The 18004-nt window shown below is 43.0% G+C and overlaps 2 protein-coding genes across 6 annotated transcripts in view; one reads left to right on the forward strand and one right to left on the reverse strand.

Moving 5' to 3' along the window:
* The window catches only part of LOC120024992 (NAD(P) transhydrogenase, mitochondrial-like), a 29883-nt gene extending 26504 nt beyond the window's left edge, over window positions 1-3379 (reverse strand). Inside the window, exons 1-2 of the mRNA XM_038969405.1 lie at window positions 3227-3379; window positions 2248-2435 (exon numbers count right to left, since the gene is read on the reverse strand). Coding sequence (XP_038825333.1) covers window positions 2248-2383 — 136 coding nt within the window. The 5' untranslated portion in view covers window positions 2384-2435; window positions 3227-3379. The remainder of the gene's footprint in view (window positions 1-2247; window positions 2436-3226) is intronic.
* A 4830-nt stretch (window positions 3380-8209) lies between these two features.
* On the forward strand, window positions 8210-17476 carry spata5l1 (spermatogenesis associated 5-like 1). 5 transcript variants are annotated; one of them, XM_038969424.1, is made up of 12 exons: window positions 8210-8352; window positions 11080-11579; window positions 12088-12754; window positions 13090-13275; window positions 13512-13796; window positions 13990-14175; window positions 14344-14502; window positions 14700-14909; window positions 15102-15245; window positions 16011-16145; window positions 16945-17070; window positions 17295-17476. In XM_038969424.1, exons 3-12 carry the CDS (start codon window positions 12122-12124, stop codon window positions 17430-17432), a joined length of 2202 nt encoding a protein of 733 aa, XP_038825352.1. In that variant the 5' UTR covers window positions 8210-8352; window positions 11080-11579; window positions 12088-12121; the 3' UTR covers window positions 17433-17476. The 5 variants fall into 5 exon arrangements, with proteins under 5 accessions (XP_038825352.1, XP_038825349.1, XP_038825348.1 ...); XM_038969421.1 differs by having other exon boundaries at window positions 11080-11558; window positions 15102-15329; XM_038969420.1 differs by having other exon boundaries at window positions 8211-8352; window positions 15102-15329.
* Window positions 17477-18004: the final 528 nt, after the last annotated feature.

Genomic DNA, 18004 nt, shown 5'->3' on the forward strand with positions numbered 1-18004 from the left:
TACTACTGTAGTGTGTAAATCATACTAAGGCAGGCTGTAGTGTACTAGGCCGTAGTGACTACTACTGTAGTGTGTAAATCATACTAAGGCAGGCTGTAGTGTACTAGGCCGTAGTGACTACTACTGTAGTGTGTAAATCATACTAAGGCAGGCTGTAGTGTACTAGGCCGTAGTGACTACTACTGTAGTGTGTAAATCATACTAAGGCAGGCTTGTAGTGTACTAGGCCGTAGTGACTACTACTGTAGTGTGTAAATCATACTAAGGCAGGCTGTAGTGTACTAGGCCGTAGTGACTACTACTGTAGTGTGTAAATCATACTAAGGCAGGCTGTAGTGTACTAGGCCGTAGTGACTACTACTGTAGTGTGTAAATCATACTAAGGCAGGCTGTAGTGTACTAGGCCGTAGTGACTACTACTGTAGTGTGTAAATCATACTAAGGCAGGCTGTAGTGTACTAGGCCGTAGTGACTACTACTGTAGTGTGTAAATCATACTAAGGCAGGCTGTAGTGTACTAGGCCGTAGTGACTACTACTGTAGTGTGTAAATCATACTAAGGCAGGTTGTAGTGTACTAGGCCGTAGTGACTACTACTGTAGTGTGTAAATCATACTAAGGCAGGCTGTAGTGTACTAGGCCGTAGTGACTACTACTGTAGTGTGTAAATCATACTAAGGCAGGCTTGTAGTGTACTAGGCCGTAGTGACTACTACTGTAGTGTGTAAATCATACTAAGGCAGGCTGTAGTGTACTAGGCCGTAGTGACTACTACTGTAGTGTGTAAATCATACTAAGGCAGGCTGTAGTGTACTAGGCCGTAGTGACTACTACTGTAGTGTGTAAATCATACTAAGGCAGGCTGTAGTGTACTAGGCCGTAGTGACTACTACTGTAGTGTGTAAATCATACTAAGGCAGGTTGTAGTGTACTAGGCCGTAGTGACTACTACTGTAGTGTGTAAATCATACTAAGGCAGGCTGTAGTGTACTAGGCCGTAGTGACTACTACTGTAGTGTGTAAATCATACTGAGGCAGGTTGTAGTGTACTAAGCCGTAGTGACTACTACCGTAGTGTGTAAATCATACTAAGGCAGGCTGTAGTGTACTAGGCCGTAGTGACTACTACTGTAGTGTGTAAATCATACTAAGGCAGGTTGTAGTGTACTAGGCCGTAGTGACTACTACTGCAGTGTGTAAATCATACTAAGGCAGGCTGTAGTGTACTAGGCCGTAGTGACTACTACTGTAGTGTGTAAATCATACTAAGGCAGGCTGTAGTGTACTAGGCCGTAGTGACTACTACTGTAGTGTGTAAATCATACTAAGGCAGGCTGTAGTGTACTAGGCCGTAGTGACTACTACTGTAGTGTGTAAATCATACTAAGGCAGGCTGTAGTGTACTAGGCCGTAGTGACTACTACTGTAGTGTGTAAATCATACTAAGGCAGGCTGTAGTGTACTAGGCCGTAGTGACTACTACTGTAGTGTGTGTAAGTTAGACTAGAAGACAGTGTAGTTCTGCAGCGGAAGGTGAGTTGGGCCGGAGAGGCCGGTGGAGAGTCGGGTTTCACATATCAGTCCTTAAACGGTGTGGTGACCTCCCCAGCACAGAAACATTATTAGCAGCTGGTTGGCTGCGAGCCAGTACCCACACCATGACGAGGCCTGCTCTGTCTCTCACACACAGACCCAAACCCTGCTCCGCTAAACGCCCCAGTAACACACAAACTTCCACAAACACACAACATACACTCCAGCACAGCTACCTCAGTCAGTGACAACACAGGGTAGTGTTTATAAAAAGTAGATCTGCCACGGAACAGCAGAATACACATTTCACCTTTAACTGACCTCTCTTACATGTTCTCTTTGCAGGTTAGCAACAGAGAGTGGAGTTAGCCACGGTCAGGTTAGCACCCCATAGAAACGTTAGCTAAGTTGATTCACGGTCCTATTGTTTCCTATTTCAACAAATTCCCTAACAACCCCTATTCCAAACACAACCGCCACTGCTCTGTGGGAGTTTTTCCACTCCTCCAGCCAGGGGAGAAAATGTCCTTAACTGAACTGCTGTTTAGTTTCCCAATGCCTTTAGTAGGACAGAGAGGAGAAGCTATAAAAAAAAACAAGCAAGCAGCCAGGCCTAGACTGCCTACTGTGGCAAATATACAGATAATACAATTATCAGAAGATAGTGTTAAGGAGTTTGTGTGTTTGTTAAGGAGTTCTAGTTATGTGTCCTACCTTTAGCAGGCTCACAGTTCCAGAGCTGTGGGAAGGTCCTGAAGGCCCGTCGGCCAGGTGTGTGGTGGCGAACACCTTGCTGGAGCAAGGTGACAGTGGAGCCGCAGCAGGAGACACAGCGCAGCAGAGAGGACATGGCTAGTGCTGCTGAGGGACAGGCCTGTAGCTGTACCTCTGGTCAACAACACCTAGAGACACAAACAGGTGTGTGTGTGTTACAGGTGGGGATGTCTTCTAACACTACGTCTGCTTGCTGCTTCCTCAGCCAGCCTTCCTTATCTTAACTGCCCCCGGAAAGTCCTGAACACACACACACTTTCTCTTCAGCTGCTGGGCCTAGCGACGGCAGTGTGACATTTCAGCTGTGCAGGACAGGACGCAGGGCTGTATACACACTACACAAAGCTACGCGAGATCTGGAAATATGACAGTGTGGTTGTGACAAGAGCACTCCTGACTGCTGGGTGAGAGCATAGGACAGGGGAGGGGGTTGGGTAGGGACAGGAACATAAAGGGTAGGGCTGGGGTAGAGGCTGGAGACAGGGGAGGGGGTTGGGTAGGGACAGGAACATAAAGGGTAGGGCTGGGGTAGAGGCTGGAGACAGGGGAGGGGGTTGGGTAGGGACAGGAACATAAAGGGTAGGGCTGGGGTAGAGGCTGGAGACAGGGGAGGGGGTTGGGTAGGGACAGGAACAGAAAGGGTAGGGCTGGGGTAGAGGCTGGAGACAGGCAGTAGATCTACACACAACCTCTAATTCATTCATACACTCACTCTCTCGCTCTCTGCTGCTGTTGCACCATTGGAGTACAACTCAGACAGGGTGGGAAACTGGGACACAAGTCTCTATTACAACAACCTGTAGCTATACATTTTGTCCGTGCATGACTGTTGCTTCCATTCATTCCTGCAAGAATAAACAAAAAAGTTCGAGAAAAGTTTTTTTTATTAGGGTAGCTACAAAAAGATTTCTGAACTAACCTTCTGGTAGTTTTCGTCTCAGCCGGAAATCAGATCCTGCTTGATCAGTTATAAAATACAGTAGGGCAATTTGTTTTGTCGGAAAGACCTTCACTTTTTCATTTGTCGGGTGCACGGAACAAAGTTTCGGTATCGCAGGTTTATTGTCGCCTTCATATGAAAGTCGGAACCAGGAAACTCGAACATGTCCGACTTGCTAATTGGTTGAGCGCGGCACGTGTACAACTACAGCCAGTTAGCAAGTCAGACATTTCCGAGTTTCCTAGTTCTGACTATAACGTCAACAATGCATATATCATTGACAATAGAGACTATGCGAGACCATAGGGCCATTTACATTGATATCAAAATATTTACCCCTGATACTAACCTTGGTAGAGCATCCTACAGGAAGCTAAATAGCTCATTATTAAATAATGATATAGTTAAGTTTGAGGTTAGGGATCTGCTTTCACATTTTTGGAAAAGGGCATGTGAAGAAAAATCTTATTGCAAGAACTGGGAGCTCTTTAAATTTGAGGTGTCCAAATACCTTAGAAAATATGGTAGTAATCTTGCTAAGACCAGAAGAGCTGAGGAGGAAAAGGTGATCATTAAGATAACTTCCCTTTCTCAAAGGTCCCCAGCCAGCCTCTCGGGGGAGGAGAAGATGGAACTAATTGAGTTACAAAATAAACTGGACAATATATATAGATTAAAAGCAGAAGGAGCGTTAATTAGATCAAGGAAAAAATGGATTGAGGAGGGAGAACAGAATTTATCCTATTTCTTTAGACTTGAGAAATTTCACTCTAAAAATAACACTATCCATAAATTAAACATTGATGGTGTTATTACAGATGTCCAAAAATGTATAGCTAAATACTGTAGCAATTTTTACAGAAAATTGTATAGATCTACGTACAGTCAGGAATCCACAGATATGTTTTTTAACTCACTGAATAATGTTCACTCTATCAGTGATATAGAATCTAAACAGTGTAATGAACCCATCAAAGTTGAAGAGATTATAGAGTCTATCAACATCTAAAGAACAATAAATCACCAGGTGTTGATGGAATTACATCAGAATTTTACTAATTATTTTCTGAACAAGTAGCTCCCTTCCTATTTGAAGTCTTTTTTAGAGAGTATTAAAAACAATGTTCTCCCTCCTACAATGAGTCAGGGGTTAATAACACTGATACCTAAGCCTAAAAAAGAAGTGCTGCTCATCGATAACTGGCGTCCAATTTGTCTTGTTAATAATGACTATAAGATATTAGCCTTACTAATTGCAAAAATAATTAAAGAAGTCCTGGATGCAATCATTGATGAAACATAGTCTGGCTTCATGAGGAACAGACATATTTCTAACAATGTCAGACTAGTATTAGACATACTTGACTACTCAGACCTAATAACTGAGGATAGCTTCATATTATTTTTAGATTTTTATAAAGCATTTGACACAGTAGAGCATCAGTTTCTCTCCCACTCCCTTGAGAGACTTGGCTTTGGGGATGTTTTCTGTAAGGCTATTAAGACTCTCTATACAAATGGTAACAGCTCTATCAAATTGAAATATGGCACCTCGCCTAGATTTGAATTAAAGAGAAGAATTAGGCAAGGTTGTCCTATCTCTCCGTACCTGTTTTATGAATCACCAAACTTCTTGCAAATTCTTTAGATAATAGTCCTGTACAAGGTATTTCCATAGCTGGTAAAGAAATTATTATAAGCCAGCTGGCTGATGATACTACACTTTTTCTGAAAGACGCTAACCAAATTCCCATATCGATGTGATACAATCCTTTTCCAAAGCGTCTGGTCTATACCTTAACATTAATAAATGTGAACTCATAGCTGTTAAAGATTGTGTGACACCTTCATATTATGGTATTCCAGTAAAAGAAGAACTTACATATTTAGGCATAACCATTACAAAGGATCAGAAGTCTAGAGGCTTCCTAAATTTTAACCCTCTTATTAAAAAAAAACAGAAAAAGCTAAATCAATGGCTACAGAGGGACTTATCTTTAAAAGGAAGAGTCCTAATAACCAAGGCTGAAAGTATCTCTAGACTAACATATGGCGCTCTATCTTTATATCTTGACAGTAAAATAAGCAAGGAGATAGACCAGATGCTTTTCAACTTTCTGTGGAGAAACCGTACCCATTACATTAGGAAAACTGTTGTAATGAACACTTATGAGAATGGTGGGCTGAATTTTCTGGACTTTACTACCTTAAATAATACTTTTAAGATCAATTGGATTAAACAATTCATAAGAAGTCCCACTTCTATCTGGAATTTTATTCCTCATGTCTTCTCTACTTTTGGTGGCCTTAAAACCTCTCTTGGGTACGTGAGACGTTAGCGTCCCACCTCTTCAACAGCCAGTGAAACTGCTGGGCGCCAAATTCAAATACAAAAATACTCATTATAAAAATTCAGAAAACAAAACATATTTTACATAGGTTTAAAGATGACCTTCTTGTGAATCCAACCACGGTGTCAGATTCAAAAAATGCTTTACGGTGAAAGCATACCTTACGATTATTTGAGAACATAGCCCAGCAGACAAATCATTACAAACAGTAACCAGCCAAGTAGAAGAGTTACACAAGTCAGAAATAGAGATAAAATGAATCCCTTACCTTTGATGATCTTCATATGGTTGCACTCAGCAGACATTCATTTACTCAATAAATGTTCCTTTTGTTCAATAAAGTCTCTTTATATCCAAAAAAACTCAGTTTTGTTTGCGCGTTTTCTTCAGTAATCCACAGGCTCAAACGCAGTCAAAAAATCCAAATTGTATCCGTAAAGTTCATAGAAACATGTCAAACAATGTTTATATTAAATCCTCAGGTTGTTTTTAGCCTAACTAATCGATAATATTTCAACCGGACAATAACGTCGTCAATTTAAAAGGAAAACAAGAAAGGCACTCTCTCGGTCTCGCGCATGAGAAAGCTCTGTGACACTTTAGGGTCCACTCATTCAGACTGCTCTTACTTCCTCATTTTTCAGAATACAAGCCTGAAACAATTTTGAAAGACTGTTGACATCTAGTGGAAGGCAAAGGAACTGCAAGTTGAGTCCTAAGGCAATGGATACTGTAATGGCATTGAATAGAAAACTACAAAACCAACAAAAAAAACGACTTCCTGAATGGATTTTTCTCAGGTTTTCGCCTGCCAAATCAGTTCTGTTATACTCACAGACACTATTTTAACAGTTTTGGAAACTTTAGAGTGTTTTCTATCCAAATCTAACAGTCATATGCATATCATATCTTCTGGGCCCGAGAAGCAGGCAGTTTAATTTGGGCATGCTTTTCATCCAAAATTCCGAATGCTGCCCCCTACCCTACCCTACCCCTACCATGTTGTTTTGCAATGATAGTATTGACAAAGTTCCAGTGAAACTTTCTGCTTTTCATCGGCAGGTTTTCTTGTCATGGTCCTTAATTTATAAACATAATTTTTCTCTACACAGATATTATATATGGAATAATCGGGATATATTGTATAAAAATACTTCTTTGTTTTTAGAATTTTGGTACCGAAATAATATCCTATTGGTGAGCCAATTGGTAAATGCAGAGGGTCTCTTACTCAGTTATAAGGAATTCTTATCACTTTACAAGGTCCCTGTAACACCTAAAGATTTTGCAATTGTTTTAGATGCCATTCCCTCAGGTGTTGCTTTATTATTCAGGAACGTGTCAAGACCTGACCCTCAGAGCCTGCCTTCCATTGACCCTGTTGACTCATCAGTAGGAAAGATTTGTTTCTCTTTTGGTCCATTCAACAACAGAGCGATACGAACCTTGTTTCAGCAGGATGTTGTATACCTTATGTCATGCCTTATTGGAATGGATTTATTGATAATATCTGTTGGAAAAAAGTTTGGATGTTGCCACACACATACCTACTTGTTAACAAAATTAAGGAAGTTTCCTTTAAAATTATTCAAAAATATTATCCTGCCAACCATTATATGAAGAAGTTTAAGGAAAACATCAACTCAAATTGCTCTTTTTGTAATGACCACCCAGAAACAGTGTTGCATCTTTTTTGGCATTGTATTCATGTAAGAAAACTGTGGCAAGACATCAGTAGATTTATAATTGAACACATTTATGAAGGTCTTACACTATTGTGGAGAAATGTACTGCTTGGATTCTTTACCTACGATAGGAATAAGCTGAAACATTTTTATGTAATACATTTCAATATTCTTTTGGCCAAATTTCATATTCACAAATGTACATTTACAAACAAAAAACACATTTTATTACCCTACAAAAAGAAATTGAACTGTATTTTAAGACAATTAAATACTCTACTAACAAAAAAGCTGTTAGAATTATAAGTGTATGTATGTCACACAAGGTCCTTGTGTAATGTGATATTGTACCCCCTAGCTCAATTGTCCTTTGTATATTATCCATATATACTTGTGTTCCCTCATGTATTTCCTGTATTGATTTGTTGTTAATAAAAATAAATATATTTTTTTAAATATATTTAAAAATATAAAAAAAATGGAGACTATGCGAGTCTCTCATAACCACATTAATACCGCTGCAGGCTGACATTCATCGAGATTTGGTGACATTAATGGAGAATGCTCTAAGGACTTTCTGTAATTAAAATCACTCCATGTTTTTTTCACAAGCTATATCGCCATCAATAATGTAATGTTGCACAGAAGTTGTTTGCATATTGTTGTACACAAGATGACGCCAGTGAGACATGTTTTGAATGATAGCTTTATGTAGCTGGGCGACTGTGATAAAACCGGGGTTTTAAAGAGGCGGAAACTTCCGCGCATCTGCTTCCAAGATGTTTCATCACTTCAAAGTTATTCATTAACAACTCTCGAGCAAATATTCTAGTCTTACCATTCTAAACAAACTACCATGTAAAATAATATCTTAATTATAATCCCTAACCAGCTAACCCCCACAAATCGTTCGAGGGAATGCTTATTGTTGGCCATCTCATTTTCGACACGCATGGCTGCGGTAAACATAAAAATGCAGCATGATAGCGTCTAGCTAGCTGTCAAACTATTCGTCTAGTGAAATAAGAGTGAAACAAACGTGGTTGAAGATCGTTTAGTACTCATATTGGTAAGTGGCTATAGCTAACTAGCTACTGTGTCTTTATATGTGTGGCCTTTATGGTGTTGTTAGCTAGAGAAGTCAGCCAGCTAGCCACCGTGACCAGACAGCATAAGTAGATATCAGGCTGGGATAGGGTTGCTAAACTATTTTGGTGATGGTAAATGTGATTTCACAACTTATAACGGAGCAAATGTTCCATCATGGCTCCCAATTTTGGGAGCTCTGCAGTCCGACCTTAGCAACTCTGGGTCAGGCTGCGCTTCGTTGGGGAAGGAGAGGTGCCTAGTACTAGAGAGTATGTGGCTGAAACCGAGGTAAAGACAGTTTCAGGTTGGATATTCGCCTGTAGTTCTCCTTACGTCCACCAACAGCAAAACATTCAAAACAAATAATATAAATATCAAATATCAATACAGTATGACAGATTAGCCATCCATTGTGTTGTATCATAAATTGTCTTACATGCCGTCACTGTTGTCAAAAGATTATAAACATGTTAAATAAAGTTACTAACCCAGTCAGTCTTTGGGCCACATCCAGGTTCTTTATCAGTGGCACACATGAAGCAGGCTTTGTTGAACTCTGAAATCATAGGCATGAACTGAACATATGGCTGTCCCACACAAATACATAAAAAGAAAGAATTTACATTTACTTTGAGTTAAATGTCATTACATACCAGACATTTTTAGTATATCAGCCATTTATTTTCGCAGTTGCTCCATGTGTTTTTGTGAAGGTTCTATATCAATTTGGGAGGGGTTTGTTGGGGAAGTTCTGTGCAACTTCCTTGGCCATCTACACCAAAAAATAAAATTTAGTTTTTGACCTAATTGTCACATAACATCTAACCATTCATTATAGAAAATATAACTATCAAACCTGCATTACAAAGACCCCGCAGCTGAAGGTGTCCTGCTGTATGGTGTGAGTTATTTCCCTTCCTTCACACTTTATGTCCACCCAGTCGTCTTTTCCATGGCAGGATCTTCTCATTTTGAAGTATTCTCTTTTTTATGTAAACATAATGGGATTCTGATTAGTTACAGGCAAATGAATACACAGGCCAAAACTGTATGCTGATTCCCTTAACACTATAATCTAATAGAGGTAATTTCCATCATGCCCCATTATACACACAGCCTAAATTATAGGCACTGAACCATTTACAGGACAATAATAAAAATAGCATATAGGATCCAACCCTATCACAGAGTGAATAAATGTAGAGTGTAGACTTTAAGAAAAAAATATTAAGTGACAGTTTCATCAGTACGTACTTAAAGAAAGTCACATCACAAAGATCACAGATGACAGTGCCCATCAAATCTATGACAATAGAGAATGAATTGTAACCACCAAAGTGTGTTAAAGTATGTTTGTCAAAATAATATCTGAAAATATCAGTTGTTGAACATAATACTTCTATTTGCAATAGCAATTTATGATCTATGCAGTTGAGGAATATTCCATGAACCAACACTACATGTAGGACAGACATAAGACATTCCCACATACAGTTTACACATACATAGGCATTTTTCAGCTATGATTTTACCACCCAGAATCCAGAATGGATATGACAATGGGGCCAGCACAGGACGTAATACACCCTTACAACAATACTTTTTGATATTGACTTATCTGGTAAGCTGCTACTGTGTGTCAAGAAAAGAGCCCCAATTAGGGATTAGTGTACTCCAGTAAAAAAGGTCTGGTTTAGATTAAAAACTATTGCCCTGTGTCCCCGTTCATAGGGGCATGAGAGACTAGTCAGTGGTAGAATTGAGTGGCTGTCAACTGTACAGCAATGTCCACACCTACTGGGTCTCAGGCTTACAGATTTAAGTCTAATAGCATGAGATGAAAGTAGACAAACATCAGAGTGTGCGATTATGAAGGCATAGTCAGTGGACATTCTGAACCTTGTTTGAAGTCAGCAGGTCACATGACCAAGGAGCTATTTAAATTTTACATTTTGAAAAATTTATGTAAAATCTTGTGAGATGAAAATTGACTAACTAAAGGGTGTGCAATGTGTAGGCCCACTGACTGGACATTCTGAACCTTGTTTGAAGTCAATAGGTCACATGACCAAGGAGCTATTGAAATTCTAAATGTTGAAAAATGTATGTAAAATCTTGTGAGATGAAAATGGACTAACTAAAGGGTGTGCAATATAGAAGGGTAGTCAGTGGACATTCTGGACCTTGTTTGAGTCAAGTATGTCACATGACCAATGAGCTATTGAAATTCAAATGTAAAAAAAGTTTGTACTAACTAATTCAACTAGGAATACAAAATGCTGCTCACATTTCCACATGTTAATTAGCTTTGGAAAGCGAATTAATGTCCAAATCGTGAAAATAAGACCTGTGCATTGTTGTGCGCAACTTTTCCAACATAATGACACTTATTTGGAGTCTGTGGCTCAAGTGGTTTGAAAGCTATTGAGGTTTGAAAGCGTGAATATCCGTCGAATATCCAACTTGAAACTGTCTTTACCTCGGTGTGGCAGAAAACCTATAGTTCGATCACTGCTGCAGACCACTATTCCTAAATAACCCTCCCAAATCGGCGCAACGAAAATGCACATGAGCAGAAATGGAGTGATTGGGAAGCGGAGTTCCCAATTTAACGTGGACGAGAAGGCTATACCTTTGAAGTTCTGTAGAGGAAGAGTTTCTGACCATGACAGAGTTGTATCTGCAACGCTATTGCACTCTCCTTCAGCCTGCCATGAAACCAGTAGACGACAATGGTATATGGGTATGGCCTAAGGGGGTACAAGGTCCGGACGAATAGAAGAACTGATGGTGAAGCTGTCGTGATCCCCAACAACATCCTACTGTGGCCACACAGCAGCAGAATATTCTACCCAGGACAGACCACCCGCTGCTAAATCTGTAATGCCATGGACCACCAGGTGAAGGATTGCAGGACAAGGGAACAGAGAGGTCAAGAGGAGAAACATCACAAACCCGAGAGCAACAGCCACAATGAGGAGGAGAACGATGACAGCTTCGAGTCTGCCAGGGAAGAGCCATCATGAGACACTTCCCTCCCTGATGACACAGGTCCTGCAGCAGACTGGTCCACTCAAATGGAGGCTCATGATGACGATCCACCAAACCTTGCCAGTATTCCGGCTGCCTCCCATCTCCCTAGTGGCTACCCTCCTCTGCCCCCAGACACTTCCAGCTCCAACGAAGGTACCCATCCATCAAACAGTGGTAAGAAATAGCCTGTCTCTTCCCCTCAGGAAAAGGGGACCACAAAAAGACTCGAAAAGAGATATAAAAAACAGCCCTCAATGAGTATCATTAAATAAAAAGGTCATTAACAACTGTATACAAGCAAAATTACAAGCATAACTTTTTTATCAGTAGTGGTCTGCCATCTAATATTTCTAAATGTATGAAAAGTTCAGGTGATTATCTCTGTCCAACAAATGTCAGTATTTATCTTTGAAATGTCTGCCTTCTATTATGCAATGTGTATTTATAAAAATATTGTCACGTCATGAATATTATTAATTATTGAAAGATTATATTAAAACTAAAACAAACTACAACAAAAACAATAATATATGATGAAAATAACTTGAAAATAATCTGTATCTCATAAACAAGAAAAGTAAATGTGATTGTGTGTGTCTGTCAGTTAGTGTCTGTATTTCATTGAGAGAGTTCTTGATGAATAAACCCCATATCCCTGTCTCTCAATCTCTGCCTCCCACAGACAAGCCTGTGTCTTCTCTCCAGCTGTGACGGCGATGGAGGAGGAGGTGTCTCTGAGAGTGCTCCCAATGGACCCAGAGGACCGGGGAACCCAGAGGGTCAGACTGGGCCCAGGGCTGATGTCCTCCCTGGGGTTGGGGCTGGGCTCTCCTGTTCTGGTGGCTCTGTCTGGAGGGTCCTGTCTCTGTACTGCCTGGCCCAGGCCTGACCTGGCTGACGGATTCATACAGATAGACATGAAATGTTGTTCTTCAAATCTTATCTTAAACAAAGCTACACCCACACACCTCAGCTCTAGCCCACTTCCCCCCAGCCCATGCCTAAGTCGTAGCCTCACCCCAGTCTCCTGCCCCAAGCTGAAAGGCATCAGAATAACAGTGGTGGTTCAGAGTGTGGAGTTCCGGAAAACCACTCCTCCCAGTTTCATCCATGAACTAGTGAAGGACATGCTGAAAGGGACATATGTCCACCAGAAGCACGTGATAGATGTGGGTGACCATGACACGGACATTAAACTGATCGTCATCGAGAGCCTGAACCCAGAGTCCACCGTGACTGGTTTGGTTACATCTAAGACAGGGGTGGAAATAATGGGGACGAGGACCCTCCGATACTACAGAGGACAGCTCCAGGAGCAGCCCCAGGTCCTACTGGGAGGACTGGAGGAGGTGAGGACCCAGGAAGATGCTGCTTCTCAATAATCTACAGTGATGTCTTCTCCTGTTCTCCTTCTCAATAATCTACAGTGACGTCTTCTCCTGTCCTCCTCAATAGTCAATTTCAATTGTCACATCGTTCACTCTGATGTGACTCAGTAGGTGAAAGCAATATGGACTCTAGGATGCCTCTTGAATCTCTTTTCTCTTCTCCTGAAGTCTTCAGTTAGTCAGTGCAGTTGGAGGAGAGGAGACGAGTGGAGGAAGTCACTGTAGACTATTGAGGTGAAGGAGAGAAAGACCCTTCAGTGTCTGTCTAATCATGTCTTTATTGTCTGCGATTCTAGGTGTCAGCGTGTCTGAGAGAGATGTTGCGCCTGCCTCTGCAGTACCCTGCTACCTTGGGCTCCCTGGGTCTGTCCTGCCCCAGAGGAGTGCTCCTTGCTGGGCCGCCGGGGGTCGGAAAGACCCTGCTGGTCCGCTGCCTGGTGGGGGAGGTGGGGGCCAGCCTGATCACAGTCCGAGGACCAGAGGTAAGAGTACATATATACACATATAAACATGAACGCACACACACAGTCACATAAATATGCATGCATATACACACACAGAGTATTACACAACACACACTTGAATACTTGCTTACATGAAGCAAGATTTACCCAGCCTTCTTACATATGTTGTTTAGCTTGTGGGCTCGATGTTACACAATACACACACATACTGGCTGAATGTAATTGTACTTTACCTTGCCTCCTCCACGCCCAAGGTAGTAGGGTCTCGGCCAGGGGAGAGTGAGGAGAGGTTGCGGGCGGTGTTTGGTCGGGCGCGGGCAGCGGCAGAGGAAGGGCCTTGTGTGTTGTTCCTGGATGAGCTGGACTCTCTCTGTCCCAGACGGACTGGATCCTCCGCACCCGAGAACCGGCTGGTCGCTCAACTGCTCACGCTCATGGACGGCATGGACCAATCAGATCGCTTCCTCATCGTAGGAGCCACTAATCAGCCGGACAGCTTGGACCCGGCGCTACGGAGGCCCGGGAGGTTCGACAGAGAGGTGACTTAATGTTGTTATTCAAACTTAATTCAAAGCAGAAAGTTCAACAGAGGTACAGTAATGAGTGTGTTGGTCTGTACAGTAACATTCTATCCTGTGCCTGTTGCCTCCAGGTAGTCATTGGTGCAGCAGTAGTTGTCCATCCTGTCTGTAATGTAATGTACTGTTTCCTCTCTCTCTCTCTGTTGTCCAGGTGGTTATCGGTGCCCCCACAGCACAGCAGCGGTTATCCATCCTGTCAGTGCTGTGCCGGGCCATGCCAGTGTGTGTCAGTGTGGACTGGGCAGAGCTGGCCCAGAGGACTACAGGGTATGTGGGTGCTGACCTCAGTGCTCTCTGCCGTGAGGCTGCCATGCTGGCTATACGACACAACACACAGGTAAGCATAGACACACACACACACACTGTAAAGTCAGCTCATATTGGTCCTTTGAGCCGGATCATCCACACACACACAGACACACGTTCTAACTTCTATCCAGGTTATTGTCATTGAGATAAAGTCTTAACATTATTGTCTCCTGCTGTGTGTTGTGTATGTTGTCAGGGTTCAGGGGAGCAGACTATCACCATGGAACACTTCCTGTCTGCCCTGAAGACTGTCCGTCCATCCTGTCTGAGGGGCAGTCTGGGACGGACAGACCTCCCAGCCGTCTCCTGGGATCAGATAGGAGGCCTGGAGGAAGTCAAAGTCAAACTACAACAGGTACTGGTGGAACTATACTGGGAAAACAGCAGCATTCCTTTATTCATTTGACCAAGCACTGAAGAGCAACAGGCAATAACAGATGCAACAGACACACAGCTCTGCTCCAGAGTAGTGCACTAGAGAGTAAGGTGAATAGGGTGTCATTTGAGACGTGTCATGACTTCCTGTCCTCTGTTTCTGCTCCCTCCTTGTAGAGTATAGAGTGGCCGATGCGTTACCCGGAGGCGTTTGTGCGTCTGGGTCTGTCCCGTCCCAGGGGGGTGTTGCTGTACGGTCCCCCAGGCTGTGCTAAGACCACCCTGGTCAGGGCTGCAGCCACCTCCTCCCACTGCTGCTTCCTGTCAGTCAGCGGGGCTGACCTCTACTCTCCATATGTAGGAGATTCAGAGAAGGCCCTGGCGCAGGTAGGGGTTTGGAGAGCCCCTCGTCTTAACCCAAATGTTCCTATTTTTCTTGTACTAGCATGCAGTGTTAGACATTTTTTGAAGCAGTTCAACTTTGGAGGAATGTTGCTGTCATGCTTTAATCAATATAATCACTTTGGTAGATGTTATTGTATGCACGTGTATAACCTTGTGGTGTGTTCCTGTATGTAGCTCTTTCGTCAGGCACGGGCCTGCGCTCCCTCCATCCTGTTCCTAGATGAGGTGGACTCTCTGATTGGCTCCCGGTCAGAAGGCCATGTCCCTCAGAGTGCTCAGACGCGCCTCCTGTCTGTGCTGCTGAATGAGCTGGACGGGGTAGGCTTTAGGACCCTGGAGAGGAGAGGAGCAGGGAAGATCCTACAGGCTGAGGGAGTGGAGGAGCGCCACCAACAGGAACATGTCAGACATAACATCCTACTACTAGAGCACCAATCAGAACTGGTCGTTTAAGGAAACATACACCGCGGCCTCCCTGGTGGCGCAGTGGTCTAAGGCACTGCATTGCAGTGCTAGCTGTGCCACCAGAGATTCTGGGTTCGAGGCCAGGCTCGCAGCCGGCCGCGACCGGGAGGCCCATGGGGCGGCGCACAATTGGCCTAGCGTCGTCCGGGTTAGGGAGGATTTGGCTGGCAGGGATATCCTTGTCTCATCGCGCACTAGCGACTCCTGTGGCGGGCCGGGCGCAGTGCACGCTGACCAGGTCGCTAGGTGTACGGTGTTTCCTCCGACACATTGGTGCGGCTGGCTTCCGGGTTGGATGTGGATTGTGTCAAGAAGCAGTGCGGTTGGGTTGTGTTTCGGAGGACGCATGGCTCTCGACCTTGGCCTCTCCCGAGTCCGTACGGCAGTTGCAGCGATGAGACAAGACTGTAACTACCAATTGGATACCATGAAATGGGGGAGAAAAATAAGAAAAAAGAAAAGAAACATACACCATATAATCATACAAAAACATACACACCAACAGCACACTTTTTATATCGATTCTGCGCTTCACATTGCTCAAACTGATCGCTTCAAACGCTCTGACAATCGCTTCTGTCGTTGTTAACATGATGTCCTGTCTGCCCTCCCTGTCAGTTGGAGTACCAGGAGGTGTGTAACAAGGAAGTGATGATCGTAGCGGCCACTAACAGACCAGACTCTCTGGACAGTGCCCTCCTAAGGCCTGGAAGACTGGACCAGATCATCTACGTACCCCCACCTGACCTACAGGTAACTATTACCACCTTCACCTGACCTACAGGTAACTATTACCACCTTCACCTGAACTACAGGTAACTATTACCACTTTCACCTGAACTACAGGTAACTATTACCACCTTCACCTGAACTACAGGTAACTATTACCACCTTCACCTGAACTACAGGTAACTATTAGCACCTTCACCTGAACTACAGGTAACTATTAGCACCTTCACCTGAACTACAGGTAACTATTAGCACCTGAACTACAGGTAACTATTAGCACCTGAACTACAGGTAACTATTAGCACCTGAACTACAGGTAACTATTAGCACCTGAACTACAGGTAACTATTAGCACCTGAACTACAGGTAACTATTAGCACCTGAACTACAGGTAACTATTAGCACCTGAACTACAGGTAACTATTAGCACCTGAACTACAGGTAACTATTAGCACCTGAACTACAGGTAACTATTAGCACCTGAACTACAGGTAACTATTAGCACCTGAACTACAGGTAACTATTAGCACCTGAACTACAGGTAACTATTAGCACCTGAACTACAGGTAACTATTAGCACCTGAACTACAGGTAACTATTAGCACCTTCACCTGAACTACAGGTAACTATTAGCACCTTCACCTGAACTACAAGTAACTATTAGCACCTGACCTACAAGTAACTATTAGCACCTGACCTACAGGTAACTATTACCACCTGACCTACAGGTAACTATTACCACCTGACCTACAGGTAACTATTACCACCTTCACCTGAACTACAGATAACTTACCACCTGAACTGATCACCCCTCTTTCTCCAGGCGCGTGTGTCCATCCTGCAGGTGTGTACAGAGAAGATGCCTCTGGATGATGATGTGTGTCTGGAGGAGCTGGCTAGACACACTGACCTCTACTCTGGAGCAGACCTGGAGAACCTGTGCAGAGAGGTACAGAGTACCAAAACACACCTCCCCTGTAAATACAACATACTGTACCTGTCCCTTTAATCCGTCACAATGAGGTATAGAGTACACCAATACACCTGTCAATGCTTTCTTCACCAGTCACTTTCAGAAAATTGCATGTTTTAACCATAGGAGAGATTCAGCAACATGTTTGTTTATACCATAGAATGAGTGCTGCTGGGGTTTAACTGTAATGTTGTCTGCAGGCGGCTCTGTTGACCCTCCAGGATGAAAGTATGGAAGCTTCTAGTATCAAACACCGATACTTCCTCCAGTCTTTACAGAGGATGACTCCCTCTCTCTCGACCCAGCAACTACAGACATACAAAAACCTCTTCAGATGACGCGTCGGACTTGGAAAATAAAAATTACATTTAGTTTCCTTTTGTGGGTCTGTTGGCTGTTTTTATGGCGATGAGTTGACGGTATGTAGGCCTAATTAGTACATCGGGATGATTGTCACTTCTGTTGACACCCTCCTACTGATTGTAATACATCAGCACAAACAGGATCTCCACTATCAGTATTTCCCAAATCCAGTCCTCCAACAGCACACACTTGTAGCCCATACAAAAACACCTGATTAAACTGTAAGGGCTTGATGATTAGAATCAGGTGTGCTTGTCCAGGACCACAACAAAAATATACTGTTGGTGTAACTAGAGAACCGGAGGTCAGAAACTGCTAGTTCATGGGCTTGCCCAGGGAGTCAAGGTCAGGAACCCCTAACCCGGGAAAACCGGTGCCCCAGGGACCCCCTTCCTGTTTCTCACTCAAATTCTGTCTTATTGGGTAAAGGATCATGGCCAGGCAAAGTCATAAACATTGAAATGTTTTGACCTCCCCACAGTTAATGGAATATACAAGTGTAAACTAAGTCTATTTTAGCTAGAAAAGGGAAAAGTATTTTGGCTAA

The sequence above is a fragment of the Salvelinus namaycush genome, chromosome 30 (assembly GCF_016432855.1).
Source record: "Salvelinus namaycush isolate Seneca chromosome 30, SaNama_1.0, whole genome shotgun sequence".
NCBI classification, from domain to species: Eukaryota; Metazoa; Chordata; class Actinopteri; order Salmoniformes; family Salmonidae; genus Salvelinus; species Salvelinus namaycush.